Here is an 18,888-nt window from a genome sequence, read left to right as displayed (position 1 = left end):
TATTATACTGATGCAACAATTTGACTTTTATTTTTTTATCAGTTTCATTTATCAAGAGTTTATCTATTTTCATTTCTTCCTCCAATAATTTATTATAAACCTCTTGCCTGCTTATAGACATCTGTAACCAAAGTATAGTACATATATTATATTAAGACACACTATTAATTCTGTTTTCTCACTTTTGTGTTAAATTTTTGTAGGTACAATAAAACAAGCAGGTACATACACTATCAATATATTTTTTATTATAAACGATTCTTTAATATAAAAGTATCCCTAACTAATTCATGTGTGCGTTACCCAGGCAAAATGTTTTGCTTTAGAGAGATGAGACTTAAACAAATAATTAGTGTATCATGAGGAGCAATTTGTTTACTAATAGCAAAATTTGTTTGAATTGTAGTTTTTAAGTTATTTAAGAAAAACAAATTTTGCTGGAGTAACGTTTGAAACGTTACCCAGGCAAAATCGTCTTTCAAAAATTAGTTTCAGCACGGAACCAAATACATGAATAGATAGCTTTTGTTGCGTAGTAAATGTTTATAAATAGCAAAATTTGTGTGTGGTATAGTTCTTTAGTTATTTAAGATTTTGCTGCGGTAACGTTTTGGGATTTCCCAGATCTCGAAAACGGCTCAACGCAGAAGTTTGAAAAAAATACCAATAAAAGACCTTAATTTGTTTAAATTTGTTTAATCATTAGTTTTTGATTTGGTTGACGTAAACCAATGTAATTAAATGGTTTCAAAAATCAGAAGAAGCGGGTTTACATGTAAACCAATACACTTATAACCAAATAAACAGCTGTAAAAAATACCCGTGGTTCGACGCTTGTTTACATCAGAAATATTAGATTTCATACTTTACACATTAAGAAGATAAAAACAAATTTGATTTATTTTAGACTGGTCGTACTTTAGCGATCAAATACGCAGTTCCCATAACATTAAGAAACATGGCATACTTTAAACAAATTAAAATGATTCCTGAAAATTCCTTCCTGTTAATTGCAGCTTTGAATTACGGCTCTAATGAAAGTTATCTCAAAAACAAGATTATGTCAGCAATTCTCTAATGAGCCGACCAAATTGAAAAGGTCACATAAAAGCGACCGCACCATACATAAGCGCAACCATCTGAAATGAACAGGATAATATAGATGTTTTGTTAGTACAGTTGAATACAAAAGTTTTTAGGTACTATTCGGTGAAACGCACTATACGTCATGGCGTCGGAAGTGAATCAAAATTATCTTTGTTTGTGTGTATTGTGATGCTAAAACCATGTCAAAACTGTTTGTGTGTATTAAATATAATACCATTAATGAGGATGTATGTAAAGATTCAAGTCGGTAAGTGAAAATATTACGTAATTTCCTATGATATATAAAAGAGCTAGATACGTTACCCGCTCTCTATTTTGGCAAGAAAAAACTCAGGTAAGTGCCCGAGTTTCACTTAGTCACGCACCATTCAGCGTCGTGGCTGGACGTTCTTTTTGTATTTTAATCGGCAGTTGTTATTACGAAGTACATGAGTGAGACATGTATTATGTCTCGTGCGTGAGAGTGAAAGAGAGAACAACTGTATTGGTGATAATGCGTTAGTAAGTAGGTATGTATTAATTACGCTGTTTTTTAGTGCAATGATGTTGGCGTATGCCGCGTCTACTAGTATAATAGGTCATTGGTAATTTCTGTATTTTTTCTCTAGCGGCACGGTTCAAACATGTAAACAAAGCGTGTTGAAAATATTTTTTGTTATTCTGGTATAAATAAGTTTATTAACTCAATGGTTCCTGCACAATAATCGAGCAAATATTATCTTAATGATTATTATGCCCATTGGATATGAAAAGAATAAAGATTCACTTCAAAAACAATAACAATATTATAGTGATCGACACAAAATGGCCGCCATTTGTTTACTTGTTTACGACTTGCTTGAAAAAATATTTATTTTTTCCGATTATCTCGTATTATTAAGTGTAATACTTAATAGAAAAGGGTAAGGGTAAAAGGTCTAATTGGAATATAACGTTTCCTATGGTCTAACTTGAATATTTTAATTTATTTTAATTTTTAAAATAAATCGTTTATTTTTTAATGATTTTTAATTATTTTTACTTCATACTGAAACACAACTGTACTGTAAAATAAAAACATTTAATACTCACATCGTTCAAAGACGTCGTCGTACACACACACATAAACCACAAGCACTTCTCTCCAAAACACTTGGTTCACGACTGATTGTTTCATTGGTTCGGTCGGAGCTAGCGTACCCATAGATAGAGCGTACTCAACTACTCACAGCTAAAGAGTAAGTAAGACAAGGCATATAGCTGTTGCGTTGCATTGCACACAGCGATGCGCGCTGCTCTGACTAGCATCAAGAACGTTAAAACGTTTTTAGCGTGGCTTTGCGTTGTGGTATCAAAATAAAACATTTGGTTTAACAGAAACAACAAATTAAGTACTAAAAATATAGCTACATGTATATATGTTTGTATTGTTTTAAATCACACTATAAATTATACACTATGATATTACACTTTTATTAACTAGTAAAAATTGTGTAATATGGTAGTTGGTACTGCACTTAAAAAATATTAAAAAATCGGCTTCACGAATAACGTTTTTCTGCTTAACTGTACAAAACATCGGTTACCAAGCTGCTAATTTGCGAAGATTACCCGTACGTACGGTGCAGTCGCTTTTACGTGACCTTTTCAATTTGGTCGGCTTATTAGAGAATTGCTGACATATTCTTGTTTTTGAGATAACTTTCATTAGAGCCGTAATTCAAGGCTGAAATTAACAGGAAAGAATTTTCATGAATCATTTTAATTTGTTTAAAGTATGCCATGTTTCTTAATGTTATGGGAACTGCGTATTCGATCGCTAAAGTACGACCAGTCTAAAATAAATCAAATTTGTTTTTATCTTCTTAACGTGTAAAGTATGAAATCTAAAATGTCTGCTGTAAACAAGCGTCGAACCACGGGTATTTTTTACAGCTGTTTATTTGGTTATAAGTGTATTGGTTTACATGTAAACCCGCTTCTTCTGATTTTTGAAACCATTTAATTACATTGGTTTACGTCAACCAAATCAAAAACTAATGATTAAACAAATTTAAACAAATTAAGGTCTTTTATTGGTATTTTTTTCAAACTTCTGCGTTGAGCCGTTTTCGAGATCTGGGAAATCCCAAAACGTTACCGCAGCAAAATCTTAAATAACTAAAGAACTATACCACACACAAATTTTGCTATTTATAAACATTTACTACTCAACAAAAGCTATCTATTCATGTATTTGGTTCCGTGCTGAAACTAATTTTTGAAAGACGATTTTGCCTGGGTAACGTTTCAAACGTTACTCCAGCAAAATTTGTTTTTCTTAAATAACTTAAAAACTACAATTCAAACAAATTTTGCTATTAGTAAACAAATTGCTCCTCATGATACACTAATTATTTGTTTAAGTCTCATCTCTCTAAAGCAAAACATTTTGCCTGGGTAACGCACACCTAATTCATTGTTACACCTTTAGGAGCTTATATAAGATACAATACAATGTTATTGTAATCACTAAAAGTCACTGTACACATTACTATTATCTGGTACCCCCATAGCACAGGCTAGCATACTGTTAATATGTCTTCCTTCCTCTGCTTTAAATACATAACCATTTGTCTTATCAACTAAATTCTTAATCTTGATTAAACTTTCTTCTTGGTACATATTAATCAATTGGAATGTTACCAAACTGTAATCTTCAATAATGGAAATTAATGCACCATTTAACTTCTTGTACTTGCTTGTAAACATATCTGAGTCCAAACTTTCAAGTAAATAATTCAAATCCAAAACTTCTGTATAAAAATCAATTCCAAACTGTAACTTATCTGAATGTTTTTTGAGCAAATCTATTTTAGTTAGTAAATTGATATGTGGAAGGCCTATTTTTAACATAGCATTTAAGGACAACATCAATGCTGATATAAATTTGGCAGCATCTGAACAGTGGTGAGAATCAATGAGGTGAACTACACATAATTGAAGGTTAGCAAGACTGGTTAACTTTGTAAAAATGTTACTCAAGGACTCATGATGACTATAAAGTTCAACTTGACCTGGTAAATCAAAAATAAAATTTGTTGAATGTTCTCCCTTTATTTTATCTAATAGCCAGTCAATATTTTTCTCCAAATATTCTATGCAATAAAGTAAAGCACCATTGGGTCCTAACTTATATTCTGCCATTACATCCTCTAAATGAATTAATTCACGAATATCTATACCAGGTTGATAGGTTATGTTATCATTAGCTGGATCTAGGTTGACTATTATCACTTTTCTGTCAAGCTTTCTCAGTACCTTGGACATTTCATTACAGTATGTTGTTTTGCCTGCCCCTGGTGGTCCAATAACCAACTGTCCATAATATTTCTGAACAGTTTTAAATTTATTTTCACACTTCGACATGCCTACTTATCTTCTTTTTTCAATTCTAGAATAATGTCCCTGCAAGCTTTTACTGTTTCTATATCATATGACTTCAAGTTTATAAATATGCAAAGAGGTTTATTGATTTCAATTGCTTCTGCCAGATGTCTTGCAGCTACTTGTTGTTCTTCTCCTGAAGCACCAAAAATAACTTTTGTTGTATAAATATCATTGGTACCTAATGGACTGTGCACTTGGTCTTTTTGTATCATTAACATACTACCAATTTTTTGATACTGAGAAACAATAAGCATAATTTTATCAGTGTAATCAGCATAAACTATTTCTGTAGAAACACCATCTACATTGGCAGCAATGGATTTGAAAAAATTGTGATCATTTTCTTGACGCGCATTTTTAATGGTTAAACTTTTCATAACATCAAGCAGTTCCATATTTTTGTTATGCTAAAAGTAAAACAAAATATAGATCATTGAAAATTACTACAAATTCCTATGCCTATTTATTTGATCAACTAGCTATCCGCTCGCGGCTTCGCCCGCGTTTTCAAAGAAAAACCCGCATAGTTCCCGTTCCCGTGGGATTTCAGGGATAAAACCTAGCCTATGTTACTCGTGGATAATGTAGCTTTCGAATGGTGAAAGAATTTTTCAAATCTGCCAAGTAGTTTCGGAGCCTATTCAATTCATACAAACAAACAAACAAAAAATCAAACCTTTCCTCTTTATAATATTTGTATAGATGTATAGATAAAAGAAGGATCTAAGTGAACCGGTATGTAATATTGCAAGTAATGTGGATAAACAAAGACAAACCTTCGGTCAATACAATAGATGCAGGTAAAACCAATACTCGATTGTGGATTATTTATCAACTTTGGGAACTCAAAAATAACGAACTCTTTGGAAAACGTTGAACTGTTTTTTTCCAAATAGAAACATAAATTGAAAACAAGAGCAATGAATACCTAATTAATGTTTGCGTAATAACAGGTGGACACCGAAACCACAGATACGAACACACCCCGGACACTCCATACAAAATTATTGTTTTGACAGTCACACTGTAGAGACTGCAAATGTGTGTGTTAACGCTTTATGGTTGGCACATTTGTGACTAGCGTAAAAAAAATTCGCGTTTTTCTGATGAAAATACATCCGTAAACAGCATAATATTTAACCATTTTCTACGAAAAACTATAATCACAAATCCAAAATAATAAAATTACTTTAAGTCACTTTGATTAATGTTGTCAATCTTCGTTGCGTTTCGTCTGACGTCGTTACTCGTTGGCAAGAAGCTTATATCTAATACACTGGAGATTGCACTATGACCATTGACTTGTCACAAGAAAATATAACCTTGAATGACGTCAGTGTTGTTTTTTGTCTCTTTCTGTGGGTGACCACACTGGTTTCTATATTCAGGATTTTTCGAAATAGAAAAAAACTAAAAATCATGGTCTATAAATAATAACGACATATATTTTTAACAGTATTAATTATATTATAATATTACTGGCCATACTTTATAGGTACATACAATTTTAATTGGTATAGAATGATAGTTTTAAATAACTCTTGGCTACAAAGCCTGGATATGAACCGATATATAGCATTAACATCCTTTGTAAATAGAGGAAAGTTGTGTTTTGCATCAGATGCTGTTTACCAAATTGTAAGCTACTCAGATCTTCTTTTTAAACGCGTTGCTTCGACGGGTCAATTTCAAGCCAAAATCATCAAAGAAAAACTGTTTATAATAAACGCCTTGCACAAATTTCAGCTAACTTTACAAAGTTTATTTTTCAAAAGGTATTTTTTTCTGGGTCGTAATCCTCAGTAAATTTACCCTTGGTGGGCACATATATTTCTTTTTATTTTACTTTTTGGAAAGCTGAAATACCTAAAACAAAAAATATGAGGTAAGTTAAAAAAGTATAAATTTCAATGTAAAAACGAACAATCTTATTACTACATGTGAGTGCAATACCGATGTTGAGTGTTGTTTCATTACTAGTAAAAATCTTGAAAATGGTGTTCTAAATTTCATCATAATATTGTTATTACAATATATTCTCTTCACTATCCATAAAAACTCGTCATCATGGTTACCTTACTTGTTAATTTTGTTTATTGAAAACTTGTTGAAAAATGATAAAGTATTAGGAAAATAACAAATTTAACATGACTGCTTTCTAAAATGATGCAAAATTTTACAATTTTTGCCATTGAAATGATTCTAAACAGGTTTAAATGCAGGAGTATTGAGGAATATTGTAAATAACGTAAATATACACTTGCCTGTGAAATTCTATGCCAGAATTTGGTGTCCAAACACTTCTGCAATTTTTCTCAATGCAATACATTATTTATATTCGGAAAATATTTATTAAATACGCAACAATATTAACTTAAATATTCGAAGCGACGCAATTTTTTTGACACTTATGCCATATTGTCAAAGTGAGAGTTGCTACAATTTTATTAAGGTAACTACCCATAATCAGGGAGTATCGCTTTTTAATAATTGGTCCAGATACTTATTTTATTTAGCATAAATAATAATTGTCTCATCCAACAATGCTTTTGAATGACGTTGTTGGCAATTTATCAACAAACTCATGTACAAAAACTAACCTTTTGCACAGAATATTACGGCATACATAGTAGCCTTGGGAAAACTTCGTATTAACAGTGGCAATACCAAGTTAGGTGTGAAAGTGATAAAACACAACAATTTTCTTGTTACACGTCAAATGTTCATACCGAAATCTCCAGTGATCTATAAGATATAAGCTTCTTGCTCGTTGGTATCATCCTTGCGGGAAAATGGGTACCATAACATCTGATCGTGCGGGGTGAGGTAAGTGTTTAATTTTGGCGGGAGGCGGAGAGTGTCCGTTCTGTAGCGTTTAGCTCGTAGACAGAGTAACTAATAGACCCAATGACGATACCTTTCTCACTTACACAAGAAAGAGAGCGAAAATACCATAACATATGCATAAGACAAAGACACAAATACCCAATTTTTTGTCCCTTAGTGTGTAACCTGTTTTTCAAGATCCGCAACTTGAGTTGCGAAACAAACTTTGACAGTTCGTGCCTTCATCGTGCTTGGTGTTCGAATTTTGGATATTATTTAGTAAAAAATCGATACGAGTACATTGAAAAGACGGTGAAATTATCTTAATATAGACATCGAAGTAAATAGAATGGTGCGTTGTCGTGTTATTGCATGTATAAGCGATAGTGAGAAGAAAATTGCCGGTGTGTCTTTTCACGCGTAAGTACGACTTTATTGTCCTTATTTATAGTTTCTCAGTGATGATTATTTATATTTTAGCCTAAAGTAACAACAAGTCGCGTTAAAACAAGGAAAATATTAGCGTAATATCGATTTTTACATTCAATAACCTATAAACATCAACAAGTAAGTGTTGCCAGTGTCGGGAAAAATAATACCCCGATCATCAATAAAAAAATATTGATTTGACAATATGGCGAAACTCGAAAGTAAATGAATATGAAATCCCATAATAACCCAGTGTTTCGGGAAGACTTCGGCATCGAAAACATATTTTAATTTATTATTTCTCATAGTAATAATTGTGATTGACATAAAATTACACTTATAATTTTAGAGAACCTGAACTACCTGCGAGCATTAATTATTATTAACCTATGTTTATCGATTTGTTTCCAGATGATCCAGACCTACGTAATTAATGGATCGAAGTGGGAGAAAAGATTGGATTCTCACAAAATATTGTAAAATATGAACAAGCCAATGAAAAAGTAAGAAATGTGTACACGAAATTAACATTGTTTCGTCATCAATAATCAATCTGCTTATATTTTTTTGTATCTACTAAATTGATTATAAAGACAAAAGAAAAATCTCTTATCTGGTTTTATTTAATTGCTCCTAAAAATATTTACCCTTTCCAAAACATCCGGGAGCTGTAGCGTTTATTATGTATTCTGTGGATACGAAACAAGTCGCAAACCGCAGTCCGCAATTGATCTTTGCACAGATATAAAATTAAACAGACTACAACACAGATTATGTACTAGTTTATAGTGCGGGCCGCGAAAAAAGACTCGTAGATACGGCGTTGTCGGCGCCCAAAATAATATTGTCAGTATTATTTTATTATAATTTTCCCTAGAATTGAGTAAAATATATGAGAAAAATTTTAAATATAGAAAATACCGCTTCATATAATCTGCGGATTAATTCATTTTGTGCCAGATTATTTAAAAGATGAAGAACTATCTGCTATCAGTTAATTCACCCTCATAGTCCAGTTGGTACTGCTGGTGTTTGAAATGTGATATTGAAATTCAATACAATCCTTCACATGCTCTAAGTTCACAGTTGAAAACACAGATTAAGTATTAATTACTACATAATATGTTGTAGAGGAGCAGCTCAAAAATTATACAATGGCTTCGGCATATAATCTAACTGTTCCTACGTCCTACCCTCGTCCCGCACTTATTTGGTGGTGGAAATTCTAGCTACTGTGTAAAATGCCTATACTATAGTAACTATTTGGTCATCGATTCTGTGATAATGCTAGGTACATGCTAAAATAAACCAATGTTTTTAATGTTCAGGGGCCATACTATGACCTCTTATTTCCAGATAGTTTACTGACTGGCAAATTCATATTATACACATACCACTGCTAGTAAACTGTCTGGAAATAAGAGACCATATTACTGCCCCTGGATTAGATATAGAAAATTTCACATAAATTTGGTCATGGTCCGGAACTATTAAACAAAATAAAATAATATGAGAAATGTCTGCATTTTTCCTTTGAACATTTTAGCGGTTTACGATTGAACTAAAGATTATTTAGTATCGACAAATCTTTTGAGATACGATTTCTATAACCAACTCAAACTTAGCACCCCATCATTGGAATTTTGGGTCGAAAATGACCTTGATCGATAGGTCTCCGTTAGGTCCTATAAGGTCCCACAATTTTTTCGTTAGGTCCCCTTTTTTTTTAAATATTTTTTTAAATTTTGGGTATTCAAAAAATACACTTTAGCACCCCATCAATGGAATTTTGGGTCGAAAATGACCTTGATCGATAGGTCTCCGTTAGGTCCTTTATGGCCTCACATTTTTTTCATTAGGTCCCCTTTAGTTTTTTTATAAATAGTTTTTTTTTTTAATTTTGGGTTAAAAAAAAATTACACTTTAGCACCTCATCCATAGCTAAATTGGCGAATTTTATCAAAATCGTATTTTTTATCGGTAGGTCCGTATAGGTCCATCATTGAATTTGTTAAATTATTTATTTTATTAAAATTATAAAATAATTAAAACCTGCGCATGCGCCTTAGAGCATTAAGGCATGCGCACATCATACATAAGCGCGAAACTTTAATTGGTATCGTTTAATTTATTAAATAAATCAATTATTGTTCTGAGAGTGCTTATTTATTAAAAACCTACTTTTCAACCTTAGATCATTAAGTAATGGATGGAGTACGCTGGCAAATGTTCTAACTAAACTTTCTGCCGATTTTGGTGCGGAGAGGGTAACTCACACTATGAAACACAATCACACATTCACAGAAATAATTTGCGTCTTTACAAACTCAAACTATTACAAAATTGACACACTAGCATATTTTTGCACACATTGCAACACACAGAAAAATCTCTGTACATATACGTAATAATACAATCGCTCGAAAAGGATGTAACCATATCGATATTACAAAATAATAATTTTGTTGAAATTAGAAATAACATTAATATTATATTCATAAAAACTACAACACAGGTCATTTGTAAAGTTTTCATCATTATTATATGCATACGAAAAAACAATAAAAAGCCATTTTATTTGTATTTGAATATGTATTCATTCATCCCAGCACATTTCAATAAAATAAATATGTCTATAAGAACATTATCAAAAGCACAAAAGTAGTACTAAAAGTTTTTGACAGTCTGAACGAAATGACATAAATATATGATTAATATTGCGTATGTTTCAGATTTGAAACATACGCAATATTAATACATACATATAAACAAATTACATAATAGAAAGGTGAAGATTAATTATTATTAACATTACAAAAAAACGGCTAAATGCGAGCCGGACTCACGCACGAAGGGTTCCGTACCATTAAAATTTTCTGCCAGTTAAAAGTAACGGAGCGAAAATTATAATAAACTAGCGGTCCGCCCCGGCTTCGCCCGTGGTACATATTAACGTTTTCTCTACATAAGAACCATCCTCGTACTTCAAGGAATATAATAAAAAAAGAATTATCGAAATCGGTTCAGCCGTTCTCGAGTTATGGAATTACAACGAAAAGTGGCATTGATTTTTATATATTAGATATATATGTACTTACAAAATAAACATTATACTCCTTTTTGTGCAGTTGTGTAAAATTTTAATATAATAAAGATTATTAATTCTCATCTCATTTCAAATTATAGCTAGAAGTAGCTAAGAAAGTCGTAAAAATTTACGACCTTCTAAGCGACGAGTTTTTAAATTCAATCGATAAGTTCATAAAGATTAAATTTGTATTTCTTTCCAAGATAGTCTCGTTTGGAGTGCGGTTCAATATCACGTTCTAAATTCAACTTTATCGCTTAGTTCATAAAGATTAAATTTGAGTACTTATATTTTTTTTCCAGTCTCTTGAGGCCACATCAATGATCGAGTAAATATTATGACTCGATTATTTGTCTTGATCACTAAGAGCAATAAACATAGAGTACTTGTATCGAGCGTATACAATTTACATATATTTGTTTCTCTCTATCTAAAGAAAACGTCGTATGAAAGAATGAGACAGCTATAGACAACAAGCTACGTTTCAACATAGTCATGGCACCATTTTTACTATAGGTATGTATTTAGATAGATAGAAGGTGATAGTGATGGGATGTGCTTCAATCGATAAAATCGTGAATGTATTTTGCATTTACGGTTTCGTGAAATAATAAATAATAAAAAAAACAAAACTTATAATTAATTTCAGTTGAATACATTATTTGTTTAATCCTACGTATATAATAAATGCGAAATTATGTGAGAAGGGATACTCTTTCACTGCGGAACCGATTACAATGAAATTTTGTACATACACACATAGGTTAGGTTTTATCCCGGAAATCCCACGTGAACGGGAACTGTGCAGGATTTTCTTTAAAAACGCGGGCGGAAAGTTAGTACATTATAAAAGAAATTTTAAAACTTGAAATGTAATTTAAAATAAAGAAGGAAATGATGATAAAGTTAAAGGAGTGAGGAGAAAGGCACAGTCAGCATGAAGGAATCATGCAGCATTTTAACAAGTTAATAAAAGGACAGTCTTAATGAAAACATTTTCCTAACATCCTACTAATAAAGCGAAAGTTTGTGAGGATGGATGTTTGTTACTCTTTCACGCGAATACTACTAAACCGATTACAATGAAATTTGGAAAAATTACTTAAAACGCATGTATATTAAGTATGTATTTCAATAGTAGTAATTTTCACATAGTTACACATTTAAAGTAGGTAACTTATGTGTAAAAAATTTCAAAATAAAAATTCACTCTCTTTAATCAAATGTATTTATTATCTACAGGAACAAAAAAAAACGTAAGCGTAAGATTGCACAATTCTTCTAGAGTATCCATCTTGATAACACGTAGGCTCGAAATGCAGTGAACACAATATTGCAAATTGTGGCGGCGTCCAATCAACTCATGTCTCACGTTTTATACCCATTTTTTATTTAGCTCTGGAAATCTAAAACAAAATGAATTTATTAATAATCTGAAAGAGAAATTAATAAACAACAAACGAAAACTAAAACACATAGGGCAAATAAAACAACCACGTGGTATGTTTTATTTTCCTGCGGTAAAAAATTTAAATCTATTATTTGCAACAACAACTACATATAAATCTGATTTATGAAACAAAATAAATAAATCAACGTTAATATGAAATAGATTTTTTGTCATAAATCGATAATATACGCTAGATGTGTTACAACACTACGGTGGTAAACAAAATGCCAAACGTGATATTATTGTGACGTTTTTTAAAAATTATTTCATTATTTTATATTCCACAACCCCATAAAGTGGGTAAATGTTACAGTTACAACATAAAATTACAAAAAAGCGCTTGATAAAACCTTCAAATAGGTTTAAAACATAAATATTTATCAATTTGCTGAAAATCACTTACCGATGGAAAGATATTTTTACATTGTTTTTATCCAAAACTCCCATTCGACTAGTGATAGCCGGTTGCTAAACATACAATAGTTATTTTAGCACACTGACAAATAAAAAGACTATTATTGACTAAGAGTAAGTAGATTAGAAAATATGTATTTTGTTCTGTCTTAATATAAGAACTCTATAGGTTTATTGCTCTTAGCTTGATCATATCGCTAAACGATGCATCGACGATTATCGATATGCGCAGGTATTTCATATTAACAAATAATTTAACAATTTCAATGATGGACCTATATGGATCTAACGGTTACGATTACGATTTTGATAAAATTTGCCAATTTTGCTATGGATGAGGTGCTAAAGTGTAATAATTGTTTTATACCCAGAATAGGCATGACGACAGTATCCATAAATGATCGTATTAGTGTTTTTAAGGGAAAATGTATAATAAATAAATTCAATATAGTGACTTAAAAATCTTAAAAACACTAAGATTAATGAGATTATCAATAAAATAAAACATTGAAATTCTGCAGTTGGCCATTTTGACTAAAACACGCGTGACGTCACGCTTAAGTAAACAACTCACGTCAGATGTATTTTGTTGTTATGAATATGTTGAGAATACGCATTTTTATTTATTTTCTATTGTTTCACGTATGCTTTATCGACTCAGAACAGAAATATAATTGCGAATTCACGAATACGTGGTTTCGGGGTTCTCCGCGCCAACTTTATACAATCATTTCTTATTATTTTCTCGCTTAAAATAATTACTAACACATTTTTGAGTATTAATTCAATGTGGATTCACACTGCAATACTACACACCACTTATAAACTTTTAAATTCGTTTCTATAACACATATAACATAAATATTTTTTTAATTTTCTTCGCAATGCATACAAATAATTACGTATTTACTAAAGAGTGACGTCACGTTTACGCCATGACACCTCCGAGCTGTTTTGGCACAGTTGATAAATATTTTTTGAAAAATGGCTTTTATCTTCGTTAAATTTAAGTATATTACCGAAATATAGGGTTTTTCTTGTATAGTAAACGTATACACACATTATGGAAGAGGATTTCAAAATCTTTCGTCATGCCTATTAAAAAGAAAATATTTATAAAAAAACTAAAGGGGACCTAACGAAAAAATTGTGGGACCTTAAAGGACCTAACGGAGACCTATCGATCAAGGTCATTTTCGACCCAAAATTCCATTGATGGGGTGCTAAGTTTGCGTTGGTATTTCTATATGATAATTTTTACCTAACCGCTGAACGACGGTTTCCTGTCTTTCTAACATAACTAAAATATAATGAACGCTACGAGAACTAACCATGAACGCAATTGTTAGATTGTCAATTGTCAAGCAAGTGTCAATGTCAAAATAACTACCATTGGTTATTGCTGAAATTCTTCCTTCTTTCATTGTCAAATTCGGCGAAAATGGTAGCGTACTTTTTGTTTGTAAAACAAATCGAAATGAATCAATGATATTTTTCTATATAATAGGAAATTTAAATCTTTGTGGATTACATTTGAGTGTAGTAAAATGAAATTTAAATATATTTTATAAAAAAGTGTTTATTTAATGGTGTTTAACTCCGTTATTACAGACGAAGGGAACGTCAAGCTTCGGTAAACGCCGAAATAAGACACACACACTATGTAGAAGATGTGGAAGATCTTCTTATCATATTCAGAAATCCAAATGTGCACAATGTGGATACCCAGCCGCTAAATTACGTTCATGTAAGTACTTAATTAGGTTAACCCTTAGCTGGTATCGCCTTTTTTGGCAACACTACCGGTATCGTGGGTCAAATTCTACCCATACCAAACAATCTGTTGTAGAACGTAGATTTTTTATTATTTGTATAAAATATGGTTAGATAAGAAATAAAAAAATATTTTTTTATAAAATTAACTTTATTTAATTTTAGAATATATAAAAAATATCATGTTTTACACGGATTTGTAATTAACCTTATTTTATGGCACTTTTTGGTTAGTGTGCACTTAAAACATAAAAAAAAAATAGAAATGTTAGAAAAACTTTAACTAAAATATATTTATGGCACTTCTCATATCTTTATTATAACAAAAAAATAAATTGCTTCTGAAATCAGCATAAAATAAAAAAAATGACAACCAAATCCAAAATGACTTCTACCATCAAATATCATCCTCATCTTCTTCACTCTCATCTCTCGTATTTTCGTTCCTCGTATATTTTCTATTATTCTCGTATTTCCTCTTCGTTTTCACTGTCGTCAGAACTTACTCCAAATACACTGTCTTCTGAGCAACTAACAGATTAGGGATTGTCTCGATCGCTGATGATTTTGTCGTCACAAAGTTGGTTTACATTTGGTATTCTTTCATTTTTCAATTCCAAATCATCACTTAAGTCGTCCATCAACTCCTCGATTTGTCTGTCGTTCAAAAAGCCCTCCAATGTAGTACAAATAAACAATAAAACAAAAAAGTAAGTAATTACACTCAGTGAAAAAAGTTACTTATTTGGTGTCGTGGGTCGAACGTGACCCAGAAAGCTACATACCTCCGCTCCTAAGATAGTCACGGTGCTGCACATCCACCCCCCGCTGCAGCTAGTGACGCACTGAGAATACTTAGAAGCGCACAGTCGTTGCATAAATATTTAAAGAATTATAACCGAAAATTTGACCCACGATACCTGCTAAGGGTTAATTTAGTAAAGGTATAGTTACAACGTGTATGCAGTTTTTTAAGAGGTTAGCGACAAATTTTGAGCTTTCTGGATGCGACTTTTCATATTTTTGTGTGTAAAATGTAATTTTATCATAAATTTTATCAATACTCGAAAACTGCATAATTATATCAATTTTTTTGTTTATATTTGTTGGGAAACTAAACCTTGATTATTAATCTTGTTATTAAATATTTAATAAGTTTAATTTAATGAAAATGATATTTGTTTTTATTATTAACGTAATATTATGTACTAATAAAATCACTTTCAAATATATTTGTTTGTATCCTACAGTGATTGAGGAGATACTTGTCAATTAGCAATATTTCCTTGTAGATGTAGGTATATAGTTTGAAGGTATGTAATTATTATGCAGATGTATACATACATATTTCTGTGTAGAATACATATCTTCTACAAAAATAATAAATCATTGAAATCTCTTACTACATAAAAGTGATATTGAATAATTAGTGTCAGTTCCAGAATTCTGATTCTTAACATTAGATTGTGTTGGTGTTACCTCCTATTGCCTGATAAAATATTTTTTTATTAGGTGTAGCAAGATGTATATATTTCTGTGTATGAAATGTAATATAGAATATTGAAACATGAAAATATTTTTCAGACCACTGGTCAGTGAAGGCAAAGAGGAGGAAGACAACAGGCACTGGCCGCATGCGTCACCTCAAGATTGTCAGAAGGCGTTTCCGTAACGGTTTCAAGGAGGGCAAACCAACACCCAAGAAAGCTGTAGCCTCCTCGTAGATGTATTGTTGTGACAAATAAAAACAGTAAAAAATGTGTTTGTTATTCTTTATTGTCCTCCTAAATTTACTTGTATATATAGAAATTTATTAGGTACATATATCTAAAACCATGATCATTTTGTTTTTACATAAGAAAAAGTGCAACCAATAATATTGTTGCGTCTTAAATTGTCCAGTTGATTGATCTTTACAAATTGATATTATAATTGCATTTTTTTTCGAAATGACACCATGTCACAGAATAAATAATGTGATAATAACTACTATAGCACCATGTCAAAATCTTTTTTTTAATTTGTTATTTCCATCAAGAATGTTATTTTTTAATTTAATATTATTTTATTATTTATTGCAATTGGGGTTGTGAATAAAAAACAAAAATATTTTAACATGTAAATGCAATCATTGTCGACTAGACCATTCATCCCAACTGCCTAAATATTTTTTCGACCTGAAATTTAATAAAATTTTAATTAAAATTAATATAATTATGTACTTACTAGAGTTGAGTATATTTTGTAATGCAATATAAAATTAATATTTAATACATACTCTGAATATCCAATACTAAGAGCAGTTGCTAGTGCTTTGCTAGCCCTTTTTCCTGATTTACAATAAAATATAATTTCATCAGAATGTGTTGGTTTGGATCGATGGAAGTGCCTTTTGAATTCTTCTTCAGACATGTTAGTCAAAACTTGCTGTAAGCTGTCCACTGAAAATTAAGGCAATAATTACGTTGTACGTAAAGTACCTAATTGGATATTATTATAATTAACTCTAAAGTCTGAATTTATTATGTTCAAGAGTAAAAGTAGAAAAATATAGCAAATTGCCTACATGGAATGTTGATACTGGATGGAATCTGGCCTGTAGATTGAACTTCATCTGGCTTTCTTACATCAATAATAAGGGTTTTAGGATTATTTATACTTCCATCAACATCCTCATAATTAACTTCGTATTGAGGATCAATTATTTTTGTTGCATGGAATCTTGAATACGAGTCCGTCGTGATACATTTTATATGGTGTACTTTTTTTACCGATGCCTCTGAACCTAAAACGTTAAACTAATAATTATATAAACAAGGTTATTTTTTATTAGTTAAAAACGTATTAAATTCTCACATATTATAACTGTAAAAATTGAAATTAACAAAACAAAATAATAATATAATAAAGGAAAATAATACATATGTAGTGCCATTTTCTTATCTGCACACGAGAAATTCTGGTTGCGGTTATTAAAATTCGTGAAATTACAAACATAATAGTTTGATTAAAAACTATAGGTATCGTAAATTTTAAAAGTTAAGGAAGGTGTACAATATAGAATTATCAAAACAATATAATACATAAGTAGAAACTTTTAAATAGGTACATCTATATTTAATTTATGTGTACCTATGTACCAGTATGTACTTTACAAGAAGGTATGTACCTACTTTACAATATGTATTTAATAGATCTACGTCATTCAGTGTTGCCCAGTTTGAGTATAAAATACGTAACTAGGTATTTACCTAATTACCTATTACAAGAGTCTTGAATAATTTTGTGATAATTATTACAAAATAACATTCGGCAATCGTCTGTTCATATTCTTTTTTTCAATATTTTTAAAAGAGGATATAATAACAAAGAAATAAAAATACATGTTTTAGATAGGTAACTAACAATTATTATAATAATGCGCGATAATATACGAAGATAAGAAGTTCATCAAATAGTTTCTAAGAAATAGACAAACAAATGAATGGGAAGGTAACCTATCTTACTTACTATATTTTTATACACGAAAGTTTGTAAGGATGGATGTTTGTTATTAGGTATTTCACGTAAAAACTACTGAACCGATAACAATGAAATTTGGTAAGTATGCTGAAAGGTAGCTGAAGCCCCAAAATAGACGAAGGCTACTTTTTACACCGGAAATCCCACAGGAACGTATATAAATTTAAAAGCTTTCTTTGCTGTAGGGAATCTTTAAAACGTAAAATATAAGAATGTAACTCATATTTGACAATAGGTACTTATAGAAATTAAAGACTTTTTAACGGATTTTAAACGCGATTTATTCATTAAGTATATTATTTTCCCGACGTTTCGAACACTTTACAGCGAGCGCGGTCACGGGGAGACTGAGATGTTGTACGTCTTGACGGTCATTCAAAAATTGTTATTTGTAAACTACCTCCACCTATTCCTCCGTAGTTGGTATGTGGAGTATTTTTCCGGATGTTGGCAGTATTGGCTGATCGTGTCTTCTAGTCTTTTGGTACGTTTGACATGGGATTTTAAATTCTTAATAACAGGATCCCAGGTGTTAGAAAGTTTCAAACCATCTTCTCTATTGAAATTTGGATGTTTTTTAATTTCAATAGCCTCGCGTACAAGTCTTGGAAAAAATTTATTTTCTCTGGCAAGGATTTGTGGTTGGTCAAATCTTATGAAGTGGTTGTTGTCCAGTGTGTGTTCACATACCGCAGACTTCTTGTGACGCCAATGCTTGATATCCGCAATGTGCTCCTTCAGTCGGTTAGCAATGCTTCTGTTTGTTTGGCCGATGTATGAGAGACCACAGTCACAGTCTAACTTGTACACGCCTGCTTCTTGTAGCGGATTATTACTTTTAATTGGTCTCAAGAATTGGTTTATCTTCTTG

The 18,888-nt window shown here is 31.2% G+C and overlaps 3 protein-coding genes across 5 annotated transcripts; 1 reads left to right on the top strand and 2 right to left on the bottom strand.

Moving 5' to 3' along the window:
• Window positions 1–235: 235 nt before the first annotated feature.
• On the bottom strand, window positions 236–5,488 carry LOC123692890 (GPN-loop GTPase 2). 2 transcript variants are annotated; one of them, XM_045637737.1, is made up of 3 exons: window positions 5,292–5,488; window positions 3,537–4,922; window positions 236–283 (listed from the first exon to the last, which is right to left on the bottom strand). In XM_045637737.1, exon 2 carries the CDS (start codon window positions 4,492–4,494, stop codon window positions 3,598–3,600), a length of 897 nt encoding a protein of 298 aa, XP_045493693.1. In that variant the 5' UTR covers window positions 4,495–4,922; window positions 5,292–5,488; the 3' UTR covers window positions 236–283; window positions 3,537–3,597. The 2 variants fall into 2 exon arrangements, with proteins under 2 accessions (XP_045493693.1, XP_045493694.1); XM_045637738.1 differs by having other exon boundaries at window positions 3,537–4,648.
• An 8,594-nt stretch (window positions 5,489–14,082) lies between these two features.
• On the top strand, window positions 14,083–16,255 carry LOC123692376 (60S ribosomal protein L37). The gene is made up of 3 exons (XM_045637114.1): window positions 14,083–14,166; window positions 14,334–14,469; window positions 16,080–16,255. Exons 1-3 carry the CDS (start codon window positions 14,164–14,166, stop codon window positions 16,217–16,219), a joined length of 279 nt encoding a protein of 92 aa, XP_045493070.1. The 5' UTR covers window positions 14,083–14,163; the 3' UTR covers window positions 16,220–16,255.
• On the bottom strand, window positions 16,254–17,662 carry LOC123692375 (rhodanese domain-containing protein CG4456-like). Of its 2 annotated transcripts, none has more exons than XM_045637112.1 (4): window positions 17,352–17,662; window positions 17,062–17,280; window positions 16,774–16,936; window positions 16,254–16,672 (listed from the first exon to the last, which is right to left on the bottom strand). In XM_045637112.1, the coding sequence occupies exons 1-4, from the start codon at window positions 17,428–17,430 to the stop codon at window positions 16,624–16,626; spliced, it is 510 nt and encodes a 169-aa protein (XP_045493068.1). In that variant the 5' UTR covers window positions 17,431–17,662; the 3' UTR covers window positions 16,254–16,623. The 2 variants fall into 2 exon arrangements, with proteins under 2 accessions (XP_045493068.1, XP_045493069.1); XM_045637113.1 differs by having other exon boundaries at window positions 17,417–17,662.
• Window positions 17,663–18,888: the final 1,226 nt, after the last annotated feature.

This window comes from Colias croceus, chromosome 6, assembly GCF_905220415.1.
Source record: "Colias croceus chromosome 6, ilColCroc2.1".
In the NCBI taxonomy this organism is placed as follows: Eukaryota; Metazoa; Arthropoda; class Insecta; order Lepidoptera; family Pieridae; genus Colias; species Colias croceus.
This window is presented reverse-complemented; position numbering and strand designations above follow the sequence as displayed.